Below are 21,947 nucleotides of genomic sequence, written 5' to 3' on the forward strand. Positions count from 1 at the left end.
CCTGCTGGATTAGGCCAATGGTCCATCTAATCCAACATCCAGTTTCTCATACTGACCAATCAGTGTCTTGGAAAGTTAATAGCAGGGGCACAACGGAGGCCAAAGCCTTTCTGTTGCTGCTCCCCAGCAGCTGGAATTCAAAGATTTACTGCTTCAGAACTTGCAGATCCCATTTCGCAATCATGGCTGTTAGCTACTGAAGGACCATGAATATATCTCATAAGAACCTATCATGCAAAAGGCGAGATCACTGTCCCTGAGATCCTCTCTCTCTTCCTTAAAGTAGCAGAAGGGATACTTACTTGATAGCCAGTGTGGTGTAGTGGTTAGAGTGTCAGGCTTGGATCCAGGTTCAAATCCCCACTCTGCAATAAAGTTTGCTGTATGATCTACCACAGGACCTGAGGGTGAGATGAAAGTGCCCTAGACAGAAAAGCAGATGCGCTTTTTCCAGTACTTCTGGATGTATAAGGTTACCAGAAGGAGAAGATTTGGTTTTTATATGCCGACTTTCTCTACCACTTAACGAAGAATCAAACCGGCTTACAATCACCTCCCCTCCCCACAACAGGCACCCTGTGAGGCAGGTGAGGCTGAGAGAGCTGTAACAGAGCTGTGACTAGCCCAAGGTCACCCAGCTGGCTTCAATGTGTAGGAGTGGGAAAACAAACCCAGTTCTCCAGATTAGCGTCCCCCACTCATGTGTAGGAGTGGGGAATCAAACCTGGCTTTCCAAATTAGTATCCGCTCATGGCAAGGAGTGGGGAAACCAACCCAGTTCACCAGATTAGAGTCCCCCGCTCATGTGGAGGGCCATTTATACAGGGTTGATTTTGATGCTTGCTCAAAGCTCCTTTTTTAAATCCAACCTTTAAAATGCCTATTCACGGTTCCAATGCAAGAGGAGTAAGTCAAACAAATCCAGCCCCCCACTCATCTTTTCCTTCGTTCGCACAGCCATTAGCAATCGTCATTTGCATAGCTAACCCACGGCTGTGATTCTTCATGCTTCCTTGAGTGGATGCTTCGAGGCGGGGATGCAGCAAATAAAAAAGGTCCTGTTAAAGAGGCTCTTAAGAAATGTGAAGCATATATGTGCCGGCTTCGCAGTGACTTCTAGAACGATGGTTCAGGGTGAAGAACTAAAAAAAAAAAATATGCGGGGCAATTCAGCCTGGAACGCACTGCTACCAAGCATAAACGGCCTAGGTCCTAGGAGGAGTTGGGAATCAAACCCAGGTCTCCAAATCATAGGCCACTTATGCATGGGAAGTTTTACTTTGGATTTGTCGCTCTCTAGATGCACATTTTCCCCATCCAAATTCTCAGAACGCTGCATGGGGGCTTATTGTGGAGTTTTGGAGAATTTTTGGATGGGGGGGGAAATGCTCATCTAGAGCGTGGCAAATCCAAGGCATAAATGAACACATGAAGCTGCCTAATACTGAATCAGACCCTTTGGCCCATCAAAGTCAGTATTGTCTACTCAGACTGGCAGCGGCTCTCCAGGGCCTCAGGCATCGAGAGCGTGGCAAATGCAAACCTCCCGTGCATCAATGGCCACAGACCACCGCACTTAACCACCGCACCGCGTTGGGAAAGGCAAAGCAGAGAACACAACGTCCACTGGGGGCGCTGTGGAAACAGCATCCCTCGCCTTCGAAGCCTGGCGCATGCGCACGGAGGGTGACTGCGCGAGCGCCCGCGTAGGAAGTTTGTCCCTCGTCGCGGCCCGTCGGGAGGGTTGCCAAGGAAGCGAGCGGCGGACGCCGAGCAGGAGGTCGGGCGGTCGCCATGACTTCCGAAGCGGACACGCTGTGGGAGGACCGCGACGTCCGCTTCGACATCTCCTCGCAGTGAGTGGCGCTCGCGACAGAAGCGGCGCGGGGCGGCTGCGGCTCGCCGTTTCCCGAACTGCGGCGAGAAACGGGCCGCCGCGAGCTTCCCAACACCCCCCCCCTTGTCGGCCAGTTGGCGCAGGCGCAGAACTCCCTCCGCGACTTGCAGAGAGAGAGAGAAACGCCTTTACTAAATCTGCGCTTTTCTCTCGCAAAACGCCTTTTGGGGAGGGGGGGGGTTTGCTTGGCCATTGCAAGTTTCTTTAATAAACGCAACAAACCCGCTCGTTGTCCGGTGGTTTTATATGCTGCGGTTTAGCTCAAATGAACACCCGAGGCTGCTCTCAGCACCAAAGCCTTCTATAGAGGAGTAGTAGAAAAGGGGCCAGAGTCCAGTAGCACCCTAAAGACTAACAAAAATATTTTCTGGCAGGGTGTGAGCTTTCGTGAGCTCACTTCTTCAGATACTTCTTCAGATTCTTCAGGTATCTGAAAAAGGGAGCTGTGGCTCACGAAAGCTCACACCCTGCCAGAAAATATTTTTGTTAGTCTTTAGGGTGCTACTGGACTCTGGCCCCTTTTCTACTACCGCAGACAGACTAACACGGCGACCCACTGCGAATTATCTTCTATAGAGGAGGGTGCCGAGTTGTTTTCTGTTGCCCCAGAAGGTCGGACCAGAACCAACGGGTTGAAATTAAATCGAAAGAGTTTCCGTCTAGACATTAGGAAGAATTTTCTAACTGTTAGAGCGGTTCCTCAGTGGAACAGGCTTCCTCGGGAGGTGGTAAGCTCTCCTTCACTGAAGGTTTTTAAGCAGAGGCTAGATGGCCATCTGTCAGCAATGCTGATTCTATTACCTTGGACAGTTCATGGGAGGGAGGGCATCTTGGCCATCTTCTGGGCATGGAGTAGGGGTCACTGGGTGTGCGTGGGGTAGGTAGTTGTGAATTTCCTGCGTTGTGCAGGGGGTTGGACTAGATCAGGGGTCTGCAAACTGAAGGAGCTGGGTATGTTTAGCCTGAAGAAGAGAAGACTTCCTCGGTGGAACAGGCTTCTTCCAGAGGTGGTAAGCTCTCCTTCCCTGGAGGTTTTTAAGAAGAGGTTAGATGGCCATCTGTCAGCAATGCTGATTCTGTGACCTTAGGCAGATGATGAGAGGGAGGGCATCTTGGGCATCTTCTGGGCATGAAGTAGGGGTCACTGGGGGTGTGGGGGTGGGAGGTAGTTGTGAATTTCCTGCATTGTGCAGGGGGTTGGATTTGATGTCCCTGGTGGTCCCTTCCAGCTCTATGCTTCTATATGTGTATAAAAATTTATTGCGGTAAAGAGTAAAACAAGGGCAAGAGTCCAGTAGCACCTTAAAGACTAACAAAAATATTTTCATCAGAAAATATTTTTGTTAGTCTTTAAGGTGCTACTGGACTCTTGCCCTTTACTACTACTGCAGACAGACTAACACGGCTACCCACTGTGAAGAGTAAAACAACCTGGTCAAATTGCTGTGTACTGCCCACCAGTAAAATCCAATTACTACAGTATAATCCTACGCAGACAGTGCATCCCTAAAGAGAGTTACTCCAGTCTAAGACCACTCATTTCAGTGGGCTTAGACTGGAGTAACTCTCCTTAGGAATGCACAGAGAGTAACTTAAATTTAAACCCGTTGGAATGAATAGGTTCAGAATGGAGTGATTGTCTGTGGAATTGGACCGTTAATCATGATGTAGTCTAAGATTGTGTTTTGCTGTATTTTATAAACTTTTCCCAGGGATCCTTTAACGCCCATTTAAAAGTCTGTGAATTTTGTTGCTCAGGTAGCAGAATGCATTTATCATAGAAGTATGAGTGGAAAATGTTTCATCTTCCTTGCTTTTGAAGGATGATTGCACATTGAACATCTAAAAACGAGCTACATATCTTTATAAGTGCTAACTTTTAAAAATGGCTCTGACTGAATAAAGTATCATTTACTTACTTACAACTAATTAGGAAAAAATGATCAGATTAGCCACACATGTTATGTCAGTACTGGTACATCCTAACATGGCCTTGAGCCCTGTGTAAACCACTAACCTGGAAGAAATTGCTTCTCAACATGAGAAATTACTTTCACAGTTAATTTCTTTTAAAAAAAGTTGTCAATAAACTGTCTTAGAATAGAAGTAAATTGTTTACAACAATGTTACCAACAATGAGCATCCATTGATAGGAACCCCATTTTTCATGCATAGTGAGCATTATTGTTTTAGAATGTTCACTTTACATTTTAATTGTACAAAAGCAAGCAACTGCCAATACGGTGTCTAAGAATTATAATGTTGTTTTAGACAAATGAAAATGAGAGCAGGAGAAATTCTCATTGACTGTTTGGATTCTATTGAAGATACCAAAGGAAACAATGGAGACAAAGGTAACCTGAAGTATAGACTTCTGTATTATAAATACATAGTTGCAACAATATGAAGTAGGTCAAACTATTGGTCTGTCTAGTGCAATGTGTGTGTGTGTTTTCAAGTTGAAAAAGCAAAGTTTATTAAATCTAAACCCACAGTTATCTTACAGATATGGAAAATGACATTCTACATTTCCAAAACGTATTTTTGCATTTACTTAAGGAAACAGGAAAGCTGACAGTTTTTTCTGATGAATAAAAAACTTCCTAATATCAGGCAATTTCTTATATAACTTTTTCACATCAGGCAGTTCTGACCTTATTTCATTTTTAGAAGGGAAAAGAATAGCTTTGGACTCTTCTGTTAAAATAGGGCTCTTTATCTCCCACTTCAGTACTGCTAGATAAGCAAAATGCTGAAGTGTGTCATATAGTACATTTCAACAGCAAGGAACAGACACCCTGTTCTCTGCCTATAGTTATGCAACTTGTTTTACAATCACCCTGTGTGAGTTAATATTTATAATAATTGTGAATCCTAAACCCAAGGTACAGGATATGAACAGCAGCCATCACTGCAGTTCCCTTCATAGATTAAAATCTGCCATGGCAAATAATACCCACATTTTATTTATTTTACGTGATTTACAGTCTGCCTTTCTCACTGAGGCTCAAAGCAGATTAAAAGGTAAAGGTAAAGGTCCCTTGTGCAAGCACCGGGTCATTCCTGACCCATGGGGTGACGTCACATCCCGACGTTTCCAAGGCAGACTTTGTTTGCGGGGTGGTTTGCCAGTGCCTTCCCCAGACATCTTCCCTTTAACCCCAGCAAGCTGGGTACTCATTTCACCAACCTTGGAAGGATGGAAGGCTGAGTCAACCTGGAGCCGGCTATCTGAAACCAACTTCCATTGGGATCTAACTCAGGTCGTGAGCAGAGCTTTTGACTGCAGTACTGCAGTTTAACACTCTGCGTCATGGGGCTCCTTCCCAAAGCAGATTACACAATGTAAATCAATACAATCAACAGGATGATACATCTAATAAGCAAGGATAGCAGAAATTTGAAATAAAGCTGTTGTCTGATCAAAGCATAAGTATTAAACAATGCAGACAATGTTATAAATGCAATGCATTTTCCTGTAGCAGTGTATTCTGATGTGGCCCTGTGTCCTGTATAAAAATGCTGTCCTGAACAATCCCTGACCTCCTCAGGCAGGCCCTTCCGCAAGGTGGGGGCCACTACAGAAAAGGCATGTGCATGGGCAGTTGTGGTACCTGCAGAAGGCCCTGCTCAGATTAGCAAAGTTGTCACGGCGGGATATAGGTGTAGAGGGGGTCTTGTAGTCATGAGGGTCCAAAGATATGAATGGCTTTGTATGTTGTAGCCAGTACCTTGAATTGAGCTCAGTAATTTATGGGCAGGAGTGACTGCAGAATGGGCGTAATATGCATGCTCTGCCTAGCGCTCAATAAGAATTAAGCTGCAGCATTCTGCACCCACTGGAGTCTCCGAAATGATTTTGAGGGGAGACCTCTGTAGTGTGCATTACAATAGTCTAGTTGCAATGCTTACCATGGCATGGATCCAGGTGGCCAGATCAGCTGAGTCGAGGTAAGGGTCCATGTTCCAGGCTAAGCTAAGACTCAAACTTTCTTGGCCTGTCTCAATACGATTTCTTAGAGTGTCCACGCAGGTTAAATATACTGATGTCAAATGCCATTAATGCAGTTAATACGATTACAGCTCAGCAGTGATGTCGGATCAGATAGGCTAGATGGATTTAAGTAAAGGGGAAAAGGCCAATTTAAATAATTGAAATGGGGTTTTCCAATTGATCATTTAGAGACATCCCAAGTAAAAGTGTATATTAATCAGTCCCTGTAACTGTAAAATGTGTTGATTTAAAATGTAATAGATCCTTTATGCAACCTCAGGGAGTACACTGCACATTTAATAAGTAGCTTTCATTACTTGTTCAGGGAGGGGAAGATTCAAGTTCAGTAGCCCCTTAAAGATCAACAACATTTCCTGGGTATTTCAGCATGATGTGGTGGTTAAGAGCGGCAGACTCTAATCTGGAGAACTGGGTTTGATTCCCCACTCCTCCACATAAAGCCTGCTGGGTGACCTTGGGCCGGTCACAGTTCTCTCAGAACTCTTTCAGTCTGTGCAGACGCAGGCAATGGCAAACTATCTCTGACTGTCTCTTGCCTTGAAAACCCTACGGGATCGCCGTAAGTCAGCTGTGACTTGACAGCATGTACACACACACAAGCTTTCAAGTCAAAGCTCCCTTTATTAGATATGTATCTGATGAAGGGAGATTTGACTCTCAAAAGCTTATACCTTGGAAAACTTGCTGTTTAAGGTGCTCTTGGGCTTTAATTTTGCTCTTCTACTGCAGCCCAACACGGCTGTCCACCTGAAACTTGTTCAGGGAGGGAACGGCATGAAACTAGAGATATTACAGAAAAGACTCAAGTTGATGGTACCTGTTGTTGTGACCTAAGATGGTGAGTGCGCATACATGTAAAATATGGGCTTGTTGCTGTATGGATCTCAAGCTGTGAAGGCTTTTCAAGGTTAAAGGTACCTTGAATGGAAACTTCCAAGAAAATAGGCATCCCTTTAAATGGCCCAGTAAATATTCCCAGTCTTGCTTTGCTACATTGTCTGGCCATCATTGTCCCCCCCTCCTTTTTTGTGTGTGGAAATGGACAAAGGGAACCATCCAGAGGTGCTGCTGTTATGCTGGACCTCATAATTGGGCTGTCCATGCATCATATTCAGATTTTGTTTAAAACTTTTTTCAAAGTAGCTTACAGCTGAGAATTTTTTTAAAAAATTGATTTTTATCTGCACTATCAGACCAACCCATCTATATGGCCGCAGTTAAGTCTACTAGTCTGTTCTTGCTTGGCTTGAATTATAATACCACTAATAGCTTTTGGGCCATCACAGAAGGTATCACCACAGCTATATGATGAAACCATAGTAGGGCTTTTTTACCGATATTTAGAGTCAAATATGTCAGTACAGATGTTCAGGATTTGCTTCTTTTGAAATCTCAGGTATTAGTTCCCTCTCCCCTAGGTCCAAGAGCCCTGTGGCGCAGATTGGTAAACTGCAGTACTGCAGTCCAAGATCTGCTCACGACCTGAGTTCAGTCCCAACGGAAGTTGGTTTCAGGTAGCTGGCTCCAGGTTGACTCAGCCTTCTATCCTTCCAAGGTCGGTAAAATGAGTACCCAGCTTGCTGGGGTAAAGGGAAGATGACTGGGGAAGGCACTGGCAAACCACCCCATAAAAACAAAGTCTGCCTAGGAAACTTTGGGATGTGACGTCACCCCATGGGTCAGGAATGACCCAGTGCTTGCACAGGGGACCTTTACCTTTTACCCCTAGGTCTGAATAGCAGGTTGGGTGGGATATGTTGCCTTCACTTTTGGGAGTCCACTTTCTTAATCTATTTTTGCCTCAGGTACATATTGCTGAATATGGTTTGTTTTGTTCTGCTTTATTTTCCTTGTAGAGGAAAATTTTCTGGAAAATAAGAATTCCAGAAAATGTAGAAGGCACTACTCTATGGATGGGGGTGCTAGATAGTGAGGATCTTGCCTGATACAGTGGGACTGGACTAGAAAACCTTCAGAGCTTTTTTTAAAGTCTCCAGTATTACAATTATCTGGTTATAAATTATCTAGTAAATTTTTGCTTGTTTTTACTTTCCAGGCAGACTTTTGGTAACAAACCTACGGATTATTTGGCACTCGATAGCACTGCCTAGAGTCAACCTCTGTAAGTGTTCTTTCCCTGTTAATATATGTTCTGTGTTTCTTCCTGTGGTGGTATATGTTGGAGGCATAAAGATAAGCATTGCTCTTTGTTCAACAGGTTGCTGAATGTCAAAGGCATGGCTGGATTGTACAGTCTGTAATACAGCAGGCTAAAAATGTTGGTGCAGCTGTAATTTTAGTGTTAGGACAGGTGTTGGTTCTGGGTAAGCCAGTGCTTCATCATTCCTCTTTATGTGAGAAAATTCACAGTGTTGCAGGTATAATAACAATATGTAAAGGTGCCATTCTAGCTGTCAGTTCCATTAGTCTGAGAGTAGAGAGACATCCTTGGCAAGAGATGGTGTGTGTGTAAGTGTATATAGATGAATGCATGGTTAATTGGAAATAAGATACTGTGGCTTCAAAGGCACATTTGAGTCACAGGTCAGTAGAATCAGACCACACTGATTTTACTATATTTTAGAGTTGCTTTTGGACAGTCTATAGCAAAGTGTTAAAATTGCTATCTGAAGAGACATTAGCTTTAACATAGTTAATTCTTAAACAATGGCTTTAATTGTATAATTAATGAAGTTTCTCAGATAATTAAAATATTCTGAACATCACAGAAAATTCTGGTTTTCAAAAAATATATCTGACTTAAAAAAAGAAATGCTTGCTGTTTTGAATTGTCCTTTGTTTCGATGTTTCTTCTTTGTTCCTGAGATTTTTCACACTTTGCTTTATAATGTTAATTAATATAAGGCATCCTAATTTAGTATTAGAGTTTCAGTGTTAAATATTTGACACCTCCGGGGTTGTTACAATGTTTTAACAAATGTAAGAAATTGTGAATAAGCTGTTCCTTAATTCAGACGCTGTGTTGGCTGCTAGAAAAAAAAATCTTTTGTGTTAGCTTTTACCAAGTGTCACTCTATGTCAGCTATATTTTGGATAAGCAAGATTTTGTAGTACTTTTCAATGGGTAAAATGCAGCCTGGAAACTAATGCATAACAACATAGTGTCTGTGGTCTACTTAGTTCATATTTACCAATATTATTTGTCTGTCTCCTAATTACTTAGCTGTTGGTTACAATTGCTTCGTGAATATAACAACAAGAATGGCTAACTCGGTAAGTTTAAGAAACAAGTTTTATATTGGTAAAAATAACATATAATATGCTATTATTAAACCACATAACTTTCCAGTTCTTCTTAAAGATAGCTACTTTTAAGCAAGTCGTAGATTTCACTGGATCTTCTCAGTAAGATATGCTTTGGATCACAGCCCAAGTTATGTCAACATTCACTTCTTTCACAGAAACAGAATCATACTGAAATTATTTGAGACCTTTAAAAACACATGTTTTGTGATGAAAGATTGGCAGATATAGTTAGCATGTTAATTACACACTAGTTTATCTTACCATAATGAACCTTCAGTTACACATGGGTGTGTACAGAATTGTTATATCAGAAAAAAACTAAATTAGTGATAATACATAGATATTTGTTTTGTAGACTTCTTTTGGCATTACAGCACCAAAATACTAAATGTCATACTCTTCCTTTACAGAAATTAAGAGGCCAGACAGAAGCACTTTATATATTAACCAGATGTAATGCTACACGTTTTGAATTCATATTTACCAACGTGGTTCCTGGGAGTCCCAGACTTTTTTCGTCAGTTATTGCTGTGCACAGGTACTTGAGCTAAAAATATTCTTATTGTCCTTTGGAAGCAAGAAATGCTCACAGAAGGACTATGCTAATGAAATTGATTTGGTTGCATGTTGTGTGTAAACAATTAGAATTTAAAAGTGGCATATTTTCTGTTGGCTTGAATTTAATATCATTTGCCATTTTCGTGGAACATATCCAACATGGAATAAGCATAAAAGTTTTCTCAAAGTATGACTATGTTCATTTCCTGTGTAAATGTGCTTGTCTTATATATGAGGAACTGTGAACTGTTAGCTCTGCTGCTTGTTAGAATTTGAAGTTTTGGTTCCCAGTGTGAATGTGTAGACCATTTTAGACACAGCGAGTAATATCCAAATACTCTTAAGTACAGTGGGAGAGCCTTCCCTGTAGACAGGGCTGGTGCCAGTCATTTTTGTGCCCTAGGCAAGGCTAACTACTGTGCCCCTCATTGCTAACCAATATTTAAAAACAGATGTCTTGTAGAAAAAATAAAAGCACACAACTTTTTAGGGGGTGTTGTAATTAATTACATTCCATAGCACTGTTGTGGTACTTATCTTAAAATAAAAAATATAAATTATCAGTTGCATTTTTTTCCAAGTTTAAAACTGTGCCCCTCTGAGGTCTGCACCCTAGGCAACCACCTTGTTCACCTGTAGTAGGCCCTTCTGCCAGAAGAAGGATCCACATGTAACAGAGTAGAGTGCTGGCATATAATGCAGTCATTCTAGGTACAGCCCAGCACCCCACACAAAGATATGGGTTGTTCCCTGTAGCAAGAATTGCATGGACTAATACAGATACAAAGAGATGTGTGAGTTGCAAAGACCCATCCCAAGCCTTGCTTGAGTAAGGCGGCAGATTTCCCTGGGAGTAAGCCCCATTGCATAATATGGGGTTTACTTCTGAGTAGCCCAGCTTAGGATTGCTCTCTAAGTTTAACAGTCCATCTCTTCCAAGTGTCAGTTTCCTAACCCTGCTATTTGAGATTATTATTTAAGTGTAAATACCGTACCCTCGCAACATTTCACAGATGAAAATAGAAATACGGTACACAAGAGATCCCAACATCCCTATTCTCGTCTCAAAGATCACTGCCCAGGAACTTCCCGATTACAGATCTGTCTGCTGTATAGTGCGTTCATACAACATCTGCCCTCTAGTGATTTAAGAGCCCAGAGGTGTGCCTGGGTTAAAGATAACCCAGAAGAGACAATTGTTCTTCTACACACCAACAGTTCAAAATATACCTCTGCATCCTGGAGTATGTGGAATGGGGCGCTTAGTTGCCTTTATGTTTATGCTCATGCATTTTCACTGGAGCACTGGAAACCAGGTGCCATTCCCCCCTTACACACAGGCAGACATACTTGGAAATGTATCTGCTTGAAGATGAGAGGCACACTCTGAAGAATGAGGCATAGAGTAAACTCTGAAGAATTACAACTCCATCATCCCCATGAGATGAAGAACTCCAACTCCACCATCCCCATGAGACACACACTAACAAAATATTAATGAGGCGGTGAGGGGAGGCAGTAAGGACAGTGATTTACCATAGAGACTAGGAGGTTATCGCACTTTGTATTCCTAGCTATGTATTAAGAGTTTGAAAACGTTATTAAAAAATCGCTTTAAAAGGGTTTTTGGATACCACAGCTTATAAATGGTTGGAAGACGTCTTCACAGCTAAAGGGGCCAAACAAAGTGCGAACAGTATTTTTTATAACGTTTTCAAACTCTTAATACATCGGCGGGAATACATAGAAAGTGCACAGTATTTTTAATATATTTTCATTTTCAAACTCTATATATATATTTTCATTTTCAAACTCTTGATACATCGCTGGGAATACAAGTGCGGTAACCCCCTAGAAAATGTCTATTCTGTGTAGTTAATATTTATACTTCAAGTTTTGTTAGTGGAAAGGGCAGATTGCCTTATGTGTAATTTTTTTTGATGTAAAACATTTACATCTTCATAGGGGAACTAAACCAAAGCTTCTTAAACTGTGGGTCATACCCCATATGACGTCGTTTAACTGAATGTGGGGGTTGTGAAACATTTGATTTATTATCAGTAAATGTTTTATTTGCATATCTATTTTATATACCTATATACCTGGGGTCGCGTAAAAATTTCTCGGGCAGAAAGGGGTCGCAAGTGGGAAAAGTTTAAGAAGTCCTGAACTGAACTATCAGTGGATTAGATCCAGAGATACCCATGTATCAAAAGGCACTAAACATACCTTAAAAATTGGATATGCATCCTTGTGTGTTGTTCCCTGTTGTTCCCATTTCTGAATGTACAACTTTGTATGCATTTCTGGAAATGGAGCTGCTGTGCCATGTCATAGGGGATTCATTTATCACTAAGTATGCATTGAGATCCTGTGCAGTTTTCCATGCTTGGAAGGTAGAACAGTGGATGTGCTATTGTTTCTTGTACACAAAGAGGATCCAATGGGAGACTGTGTACACTGTGAACAATTGTTCTTAGGAAAGAACATCTGTAGTGCAATGGAAAAGTGTTGGATTGGGGAAAATGTGTATAAATACCAGTTTTTTACTTTCAGACTCCCTCATTCCTGAAAAAGGGCAAGAAATAATACCCAATTTCAGTTCTACAGTGTTATTAACAGCGCAATCCAAAGGGGGGTAGTTTCGGTGTGGCCAGGGGCAGCCTGGCCACCACCTGAGTGATTTGCTGTGCTGAGGCGAAAAAAGCCACATAGGCAAATTTTCCAAACCCCCCTCCCCCCAAGAACTGCCGTATGCATTTCCATGGAACGCCGGCCAAAATGGGCGTTCCCAGGGTGAAAGGGCTTAGAGAGCTGACTAAAGTCAGCCCCACCCCGGGAATGCCCCTTTTGGCGCCGGTTCAAGCCCTTGTGCTGGAGGAGTGCTGCTTCCAAGGCTTCGCCGGCACCCGTGCCTTGCACTGCTGTGCCACTTCCTGGCACCGGCACAAGTGGCCTGGTGCCGGCGTTAGTGCCCATTTATATGGCGCAAGTGGCACACTCCACCGACACAGGGTCATGCTGCCTTCAAAGGCCTTCCCCCCCCCCTTAGGATTGCACTGCACATGACTTTTCATCCATTGAAATTTTTAGTTGGAAGATAGGATTGCCCATCAGTCTTTGAAATACAGTAGTTGACAAGCGGGGACCTGCAAGGAACTTGTAGGGAAGGGGCATCCCATTCCTCTTGCCTTCCTTTCCTCTGCCCTATCCCTTTTCTGTCACTCCTGCTCCTCCACCATCCCCATGAGACCCCTTTTCCCCAACTACCTGAAACTTGGCTGGGGGTGGTGGTGTCAGCAACAGTAGCTGTTATCAGCCTCCTCCTCATCTTCCTCCTCCTCGTCACTGTCTGTGGCCTGGCAGTGTGTTATCGTTTCTCTTCCCTTCTGCCCTCCTTTTCCTCACGTGCCTGCCTGTATTCAGAGAACAGCTCTCTGTGCTTGCGCAGGCAACAGTTCTGTGTTGGGTTTTTTTTTTTTGTAACCCCCCCCTTTTTAGTTTTAGAAATTTTTTGCAAGCCTGAGGGTACCCCAAGTTTGAGGAAAAGTCTCCGTTCTGTCAATGTGGCCTCAGTCCATGGATATAAGTATCTACCGATTGGGGTATGCTTAATCATTAAATACAAGGTTGTATAATATAAATGTGCCTCTCTGGCTTCAAATACAAAATCTCATATAATGGTGATTAAACATTGCAAAAAGGCAACAGATAATAGTTTTTCAAAAATGTAAATTATGCCTTTGGCTTTTCTTTTTCTCAAAGCTATGACCTTATTGCTCAAATTATTTTTCAGTGCAGCATAATTAAAAGGGAAAACTTTAAGTTAGTTTTAACAGTTTTCATGTTTTGTCATACTTTATTTAAACAATGTGTATATATATATTGTTTTCTAGAGCATATGAAACATCGAAAATGTACCGTGATCTTAAACTGAGATGTGCGTTAATTCAAAACAAGCAGTTAAGATTGTTACCAAAGGAACAAGTATACGACAAAATAAATGGAGTCTGGAATTTATCTAGCGATCAGGTATTGTCTAATACAAGAGGTGCGTACTTAGAATGGTATTAAGAATGTGCTTTATATTGTCCCCTGCCAAATGTGATCAGAGGACTCTAGAATCACCGCATAAGTTTACTTCAAAAGGCACATGGTATTATAAAGTTCAACTGAATATTCTTAAGACCTTGTATATTGTTAATAGTATGTTCAGAGTTACCCTCTAATGCAGAGAAGTGTGTGTGTCTTAAGATTATCAGTGGAGCAGGGTTCCTTTTTCCTTTCCCTGTTCTTCAGTCATGTTTTGAGCTTTAAAAACGCTGGCAGGGGATCTGAGCAAGGGGTTGGGAGGCTGTGTCTCTGGAGTTTGGCCTTTTGAAAGGATTTAGACAGCACAACAGCTTTGTGACAGCAGGCATGACTTGCAGTGTCAGGTGCAAATTTTACTGTGCTATTGCTCGCTCCATGAAGCCTGTGACCTTTGGCTCCTGGAGATTCTTCTCAGAGCTTACAGGCGCATCAAGGAAGCAATTTATACATGACAGTAGGACAGTTGCAGTGACCATGGTATAGAATTAATATAACAGGTAAACGTACTCTTGTGATATATAGTGAGAGGTAATTTTACTCTTTTTACAAAGCATTGAATTGTAACTTATTCATGAGAAATTGTTTGAACTCTTCTGTTTGTTTGTTTTTTAACCCCAAATAATGTTAATATTTTACAGAGAACTATCTTGATAATGTTCAAATACAGAATACTTAAACACTTAGGCTTTTCCATTTTTAACAGTTTTATCATCACTAGTAGCAGAAAGGTTTATTTCAAATTCTTCTTTGTGGTCCCACATAAGGGTTCAGCAGTAGGCTAGAACAACTCCAGAAAATTCTAAAACTTTTGGCCAAAAATTGGTGCACACATCCCTTCCCTTTAGGAGATCCCATACCTCTGTGCCTGCTCTAGGGAGAGGGGTGAGTACTTTCTTGCTTAGTTATCTTCTGACTGCTGCACTGTTAGCGATTCCACTGTATTTGTATGGACAAGCCCATGATTTCTGATGGGCATGACCTTTGCCTGTTATGCTTTGATGAAGCACGCAATATTCATGCTTGTGTCTACTGTAGAAGATTTACCAAGCAGGCAAGAAGGAACCCAATCTACCATTTTGTGTTCTCTTGTAGGACAAGGTCACTAGAACCAGCCATGCCTGGTCTGGTGTGGTACCACTACTGGAACAACAGTCTTCCATGTCACCTCCTGCTAGTGCAGAAGCTTTAATTATGGTGGCCACATCTTGGACTGCGACTCAAAGTTTTATCCTCACAAGGTGAGGTAGGTTAGGCTGAGAGTATGACTGGACCAAGGTCACCCAGCAAGCTTCCACACCACAAATGTGGGTTTGAACCCGTGTCTCCCAGATAGTAGTCCAACACTCTTAACCACTTCCCCAGACTGGCTTTCTATATGAGAGCCAGCGTGGTGTAGTGGTAAAGAGCAGTGGCTTGGAGCAGTGGACTCTAATCTGGAGAAGCAGGTTTGATTCCCCACTCCTCTGCATGAGCGGCAGAGGATAATCTGGTGAACTGGATTTGTTTCCCCACTCCGACACATGAAGCCAGCTGGGTGAGCTTGGGCTAGTCACAGCTCTCTTAGAGCGCTCTCAGCCTCACCTACCTCACAGGGTGTCTGTTGTGGAGAGGGAGAGGGAAGGCAATTGTAAACTGGTTTGCTTCTTCCTTAAGTGGTAGAGAAAGTTGGCATATAAAAACCAACTTCTTCTTTCCATCTGTAGAGGGAGGAGTCCGTTTTCTTTTGTGTTGATTATTTTTGTAGAATTTTGATTTGTTAGCTACCTTGAGCATATTTATAAAGAGGCAGGGTATAAATAAATATTAATTGTTTTAGAACTACATAAGAATACTAGACTTTTCTATACAGTGATATCATGAATTACTCTATGAGTTTGTGTATATTTAAATTGTTACTTTAATGTTGATTTTTTAAATAAAATTTGATTTTCTGTTTAAATGGATGAGACCAGTCCAAATAAGTTTTTACTTCTCTTCCTTCTAGGGAAATCTGGGTACCTTTTTCATTACAAATGTGAGAATAGTTTGGCATGCTAACATGAATGATAGCTTTAATGTCAGCATACCATTTCTACAAATTGTAAGTACCATAATATTACAAATCACATTTTAACTGTAAACATTAATGTAATATGAGTTACTTTTAAAGTTGTGTATTATCTTCATATAAATACTATGGTTTATTTGGTCGAGATCTATAAATGTTAAACTAAATTTGATCGTATTAACATGAGCACAGTATGATACCTCCTTTGGGGTGTCATGGGGAATGGGAGAATATATAATTTCACCTTGTCCATAGTTAAACACTTAGGCTTAGTCCTTGTTAGTCCTTGGTTTAGTCATAAAGATAAAATGCTTCTGGTTACTTCTGCTTGGCTTTAGGTTGGATGGATGGATGGATAGATCTTGTTTTGAATGAGTTGCTTGTGGAATACATTGTTTACAGTGCAATGCTAAGAATACTTCCTGGGAATAAGCCACACTGACTAGACCTGAGTAGGATTCTGAGTAGACCTATTTTAGATGACTCAGTAAATATTACCTTACTAGGCAGTCCATAACGCATTATGATGAAGCTGGTGGATTGGTGATTTTCTGCCATGTTGGAATGTACGCTTGTGAAGAGTTTGGAGGATATTCTTTCCCCGGATCAGCAGTCTATGCTGAATAATTGCAGCACCATCCTAAACTTAGGCTTTACATACATCTTGGCATGAGCTTTGTAAAGTAGGCCAGTAACATTCTCCCCCATATGAAGGGTGGGGTGAATGAGGTTGAGAGAGAATAGCTTTACTAAGTCCACTTGTTAATCCCATAGCTAAACTGATACTTGAACTTCACTCATAGCTCATACTTTTAACCACTGTAATAAACCAACTCTCTTTAAACGCATAGTCTGGTTGATTAAAATGCTGCACTATAGTTGTTTCTATCATGGGCGTATGACTTTTCATTACAGTTCACCAATCATACTCCTTCTGTGTGCTTTTTTTTTCTGCTTCAGCTGTTGTGCTTCCTTGCTAAAAATAGATACTTTTACAACTACAATGATAATGATAACTTTCAAAGAAAATTACACTTCAGAGATTCATATTGCAATTAGTTCTGTTAAGAAACTTTTAATTAAATGGCACTTCATTAATAAAAGAAAATATTCCCTCCTTATTTTCACTTTGGAACCAGCGCTCGGTAAGGATCAGAGACTCAAGATTTGGTTTGGCGCTTGTCATTGAAAGCTCCCAGATGGTAAGAAACTCTAGTAGCATATTTAATTTCCTTCAGTTTTATAACTCCGTTTGAAACTCCGATAAGCTGTTTCTTGAATGAAGCACCTGTACTTCATGACATTTAGCCGCAAGGAAGTTGCTGCGTTGATTAGGATGTCATGATAGTATGACGGACAGCTGAGCTAAGGTTGTCCTGAATAACGAGGATGATAAATGAACACCAGGTGACTCACCAGGTCTCAATGAAACACCAGCAGGTCAGCTTGGTCACATACTATTTTTGAGTGCCTTTTCCAGTGAAAGTTTAGACTTGAAATTGTTAGCTCCTGAGTAGTTCTCTGAGTATGGCTATTTCGGAATAAATGTCTTCAGAAATACAGCTGAGAAAGCTTCGTACTTAATACTTTTCCCAAGACAAACTGAGTATGTAAAAATAGCTTTAAACCAGGATTTTTGGTCATTTTTATTATTATGTCATTAAAATGCTAACCATTTAACACTCATGTTACGAAAAATCATAAAACATCTCCTTGCTGCAAAAGCCACTCAAGTTCTGTATTTTTGAAAATTGCTTAGGTGTTATCTCAACAGATTACATATTTGAGAATGCTCTGAATACTGATGGGTCTCTGTGGCTAATGCATAGCACTTTAAGCCTTGTAAACTCTTATGTAAAAGCCAACACTGCTTTACTGTATTTGGATAATCATTCTGTTGGATATGTTTTATTTTAACATATTACTGTTCTGTAGACTGGAGGGTATGTCCTTGGATTTAAGATCGACCCAGCTGAAAAACTGCAGGAAACGGCAAAGGAAATAAGTACCCTGCATAAAGTCTATTCCATGAATCCTATATTTGGAGTAGATTATGAAATGGAAGAGAAGGTATTTCAGTTTAGTATTCCTTTTGAGAATTAAACTGTCTGCTGTAATAAAGCTAAGGAATAGAATTAGATAGTTGGGTAATGTTTGCTTTCATTTGTTAATTTCCAGCCTCAGCGACTGGAAGATCTGACGGTGGAACAGGTACAGGATGATGTAGAGATAGAGTCAGACGAGCATACAGATGCCTTTGTGGTAAGGATCTACAGAAAAGTAAGACTGTCTTGTGGAGAAATTCCTTCCACCATAGAATTTCCCCCAGTATTTCAATCATTGCAACCGCACTCTGTTTGTGAGTCAGAACACAGCTGCAACCTCCCAGCCTGCAGGAAAGGAGGGGGCTGGGGGGGATGGAACCATCAAGCCCCAAGCGCTGAGTGCTTTAGTGGTTACATATGCAAATGGCTGTGGCTGAAGCAGCACAATGGGTTTACCATCTGACACCATGCTAGAATGTCTGCGATGAGCCAAATGGCTATGTAGTAAACCCTTCTTGATTCAAAAAAGGATAAATGATCCTAGGGAGTGAGGGGAAGGGGTGGCATTGGAGACTTGGGATGGCCATGTTTTTATTCCCAGACCTCCCAGGGACCCACCCGAAGAAATGTGCGGGGATGTGTGTCTTGTGAGTGTTATTTTACATATCTAAACCTGTTCACACTTATCTAATAGCAAGTTGTATTGAAATCAGTACCTTTTGAGTAGGGTAAGGTTGATTATCATTTAATGTTTTTGGTCTGTGGAAGATAGTTCCAGGTTTCTTAAATTAAATATAAACTCTCAGTTCTGCAAGGAATGGAAGGCTACTTACGATATGTAGTTTTTAAAATTAACACTCACTTTTGAAGATTTTGTTTGTAGTTTGTTAGACTTTCATTTGAGCCAGCGGTAATCTTAGATGATATTGTCGAAGGCTTTGGATTCCACATGTTTTGGATTCCACATGTTAACAGATCACTTCAGGATACAATGGTTCCACATTAACATACCACACCCTCATTAGCACATTATCTTGATATTTACAGGACAATGATTAGTACATTACCTTTAATACTTTGCAGGACAATGACTCAGCTCAAACCCAACCCCCTTCTGACTATATATTACTCTTCCTACACACTTGACACTGAGAGACACTGTCTTCAGTGTTACTCCTCTGAAGATGCCTGCCACAGCTGCTGGCGAAACGTCAGGGAAAAAATACAAAGACCACAGTCACACAGCCCGGAAAACCTACAAGAACCGATTAGATGATATTATTTTTATGGCCATCTTCCACTACAGAAAAGTGGAAAGTTTTTATCCCCCCCTCCCACTAGAGATTTTTACCACCACCACCACCACCTCACACACACACATACGCTGATGGTCCCTTGTTGCCTTGAAGCAGCATTTCGGGAAGCTCAACAGGAGGGGGAAGAGGAGAAATTCCATTCTGTCAGCAAAGGTCTGCTGATGGTACTTTAGATACAATTTATAGTTTAGAAGTGTGACATTACAAAAGTGAAAAGCAGTCACAAAACTTTATTTGTCAGAAACAAGTTAAATTCTTTTACTTTTAAAGTATAAGTAATATGTTTTAAAAAGGTTACTTTATTTTTAAAGTACAAATAATGTGTTTGGAAAAAGTATAAATAATATGTTTGAAAAGATATAAATAATACGTTTGCAAAAGGTGGCGCAGGACTGCCAGTATCCCAGGAGGCATTCCCAGAATGAAAGGGGTTTGGAAGCTGCCTAAAGGCAGCTCCACCCCCTGGAATGCCCCAGGAATGCCTCCCGGGATGCCAGCGCAAGGATTTGTGTTGGGAAAATGCTGGCGGAAGGCCCCGCTGGTGCCCAAGCCCCCCACTGCAGTGTGGCGTCCCAGGGCCAGCAGGGATGCCCTCTGTGGTGGCATAAGTACCCATTATCCTGGGATAACCAGCCATTTATGCTGCCATGGGGTCATGTTGGCTCCTAAACTGACTCGCCCCCCCTTCAGGATTGCACTGTTTGTAAATTAAAGTTAGAAACAGAGGTGGAATGTGGTTTACAAACTAGCTTTATAAATAAAAGATACTGGCAGGCTTTTCTGTGAACTGTGATATCTGGTGACAGTGGCTGAACATATCAAACTTTTAATGGTGAATTGTGAAGATAATGAGTCAGTTTCTTTTTAAGGTTTGTAATATTTTATAACTTTTATATTTTAGGCTTATTTTGCTGATGGTAACAAGGTAAGAATGTTTTTTTTAAAAAACAAAATTGAATGCTATATCCATAATTTATAATTTTCTCCATAATCCACGATTTTAACTTTGTTTGCTTGCATCTTCTCTCTATCTTTCTCATTTCTTGAAAAAAGCAACAGGATCGTGAACCAGTTTTTTCTGAAGAGCTGGGGCTTGCTATAGAGAAATTGAAGGAAGGATTCACCCTGCAAGGACTATGGGAAGTAATGGGTTGACAGTAATTTTAATAATATGTATAGTCTGTAAAAGTCATATCTCAGTACTTTTTATGAAGCTTCTACTACCTGTTTTGTAGAGATTATTTATATATTTCAAAATATTACAAGAAATTATGTACAGTGGATAGTTATATTTATAACATATATATTTTATGTGACGTATTGCGTGTGTATTTGTATATAGTGCTTTTAATGCTTACATTTCAAATTATTTGCTTAATTGGACATTTGTTGATCTGCTAATGACTGTAACTACAAGTATTTACAGAAATAAAATGTAAGAATTTTGTATTTCTGAACAATCATTGTCACTGTGGTACATAGAGTGTCTTGGAAAGTATCTTCCAACTGTGACTTAATCATTAAATCTTATTCTTAGCTCATTCCACTGAGGTATGAGACATCCTGTTACTTTAGATGCTGGGAGAGGATGTCAACTTCCATGCTCTTCTTGCTTTTATGAAACCTGTTAACAAGTTTGACAAATTTTGAACTTTGTTGTTACCATTACCTTTTATCTATTTGCAGTATTTATTTTTTGCTATTTTTATCAGTTAGTTTAAACTTAAAGCTTTGACCAAAGCTTTGACCGTACTTAAACTTTGACCATACTTAAATGTTGACCACATTTGCTGATTCTTTGGCAGTAACAACGTAGCTATCGGTTTGTATCCACTGAAGTAGATAGTAACTAAGTGTATGTCTCATTTTGTTTATTGCTATCACCTTCTCCTATGTCCCACTGAATTCACAAAAGATACCTAACATATTAACCTGGAAATAAAAAAAACTGATTGATTTCAAATCATTTCTACGTTGACAAGGTTTACTTTCTGATAGTAAAATTTCTTGGAAAATCCCTTTTGAGATTATAATTTGTGAATCAAATCACTGGGTGAATGTTGGGAGTTCCTTCCACAATTCTGGGGCTGTTCTCTGGTTTGTAGAAAGATCTGTCTTGTCTGTTCCTGGCACCGGTCTCTGGATTTAAGGATCTACAGATGTGACCATGTTGAGTATTAGAAGAAGAAGATGACTTTCTCTACCACTTAAGGAAGAATCGAACCGGCTTACAATCGCCTTCCCTTCCCTTCCCCGCAACAGACATCCTGAGGTGAGAGGTAGGTGGGGCTGAGAGACCTCTAAGAGAGCTGTGACTAGCCAAGGTCACCCAGCTGGCTTCATGTGGAGGAGTGGGGAAACCAACCCCATTCACCAGATCAGCATCCACCACTCATGTGGAGGAGTGGGGAATCAAACCCGTTTATCCAGATTAAAGTCCAGCACTCCAAACCACTGCTCTTAACCTCTACACCACTCTGGCTCTCTAGATGTATTGATGGAACTGGGAATGGAAAACTGATTTACTCAGAATTTGGTGACTTTAATGTATTGAGTTGTAACTTACCAGCATTTCTACTTGATCTTGCTCAATTCCCTGCTTCCCTACAGCCCCCATCCCATGTGACTTTTGGCCAGGTAGGTCACTCAATCCCTAGCACATCCTCCCACTTTTGCCAGCAGAATAACTGGTAGCATACAACTCTCTGTT

At 41.1% G+C, this 21,947-nt stretch overlaps 1 protein-coding gene across 2 annotated transcripts; it reads left to right on the forward strand.

Annotated features, from left to right (window-relative positions):
- Positions 1 to 1,789: 1,789 nt before the first annotated feature.
- BBS5 (Bardet-Biedl syndrome 5) lies at positions 1,790 to 20,462 on the forward strand. 2 transcript variants are annotated; one of them, XM_056861278.1, is made up of 12 exons: positions 1,790 to 1,856; positions 4,169 to 4,251; positions 7,969 to 8,034; positions 9,097 to 9,146; positions 9,590 to 9,717; positions 13,634 to 13,769; positions 15,814 to 15,909; positions 17,016 to 17,078; positions 17,812 to 17,946; positions 18,055 to 18,138; positions 20,139 to 20,162; positions 20,291 to 20,462. In XM_056861278.1, exons 1-12 carry the CDS (start codon positions 1,795 to 1,797, stop codon positions 20,390 to 20,392), a joined length of 1,029 nt encoding a protein of 342 aa, XP_056717256.1. In that variant the 5' UTR covers positions 1,790 to 1,794; the 3' UTR covers positions 20,393 to 20,462. The 2 variants fall into 2 exon arrangements, with proteins under 2 accessions (XP_056717256.1, XP_056717257.1); XM_056861279.1 differs by lacking the exon at positions 20,139 to 20,162.
- The last annotated feature ends 1,485 nt before the right edge of the window (positions 20,463 to 21,947 follow it).

The sequence above is a fragment of the Euleptes europaea genome, chromosome 15, assembly GCF_029931775.1.
Source record: "Euleptes europaea isolate rEulEur1 chromosome 15, rEulEur1.hap1, whole genome shotgun sequence".
Classification (NCBI taxonomy): domain Eukaryota; kingdom Metazoa; phylum Chordata; class Lepidosauria; order Squamata; family Sphaerodactylidae; genus Euleptes; species Euleptes europaea.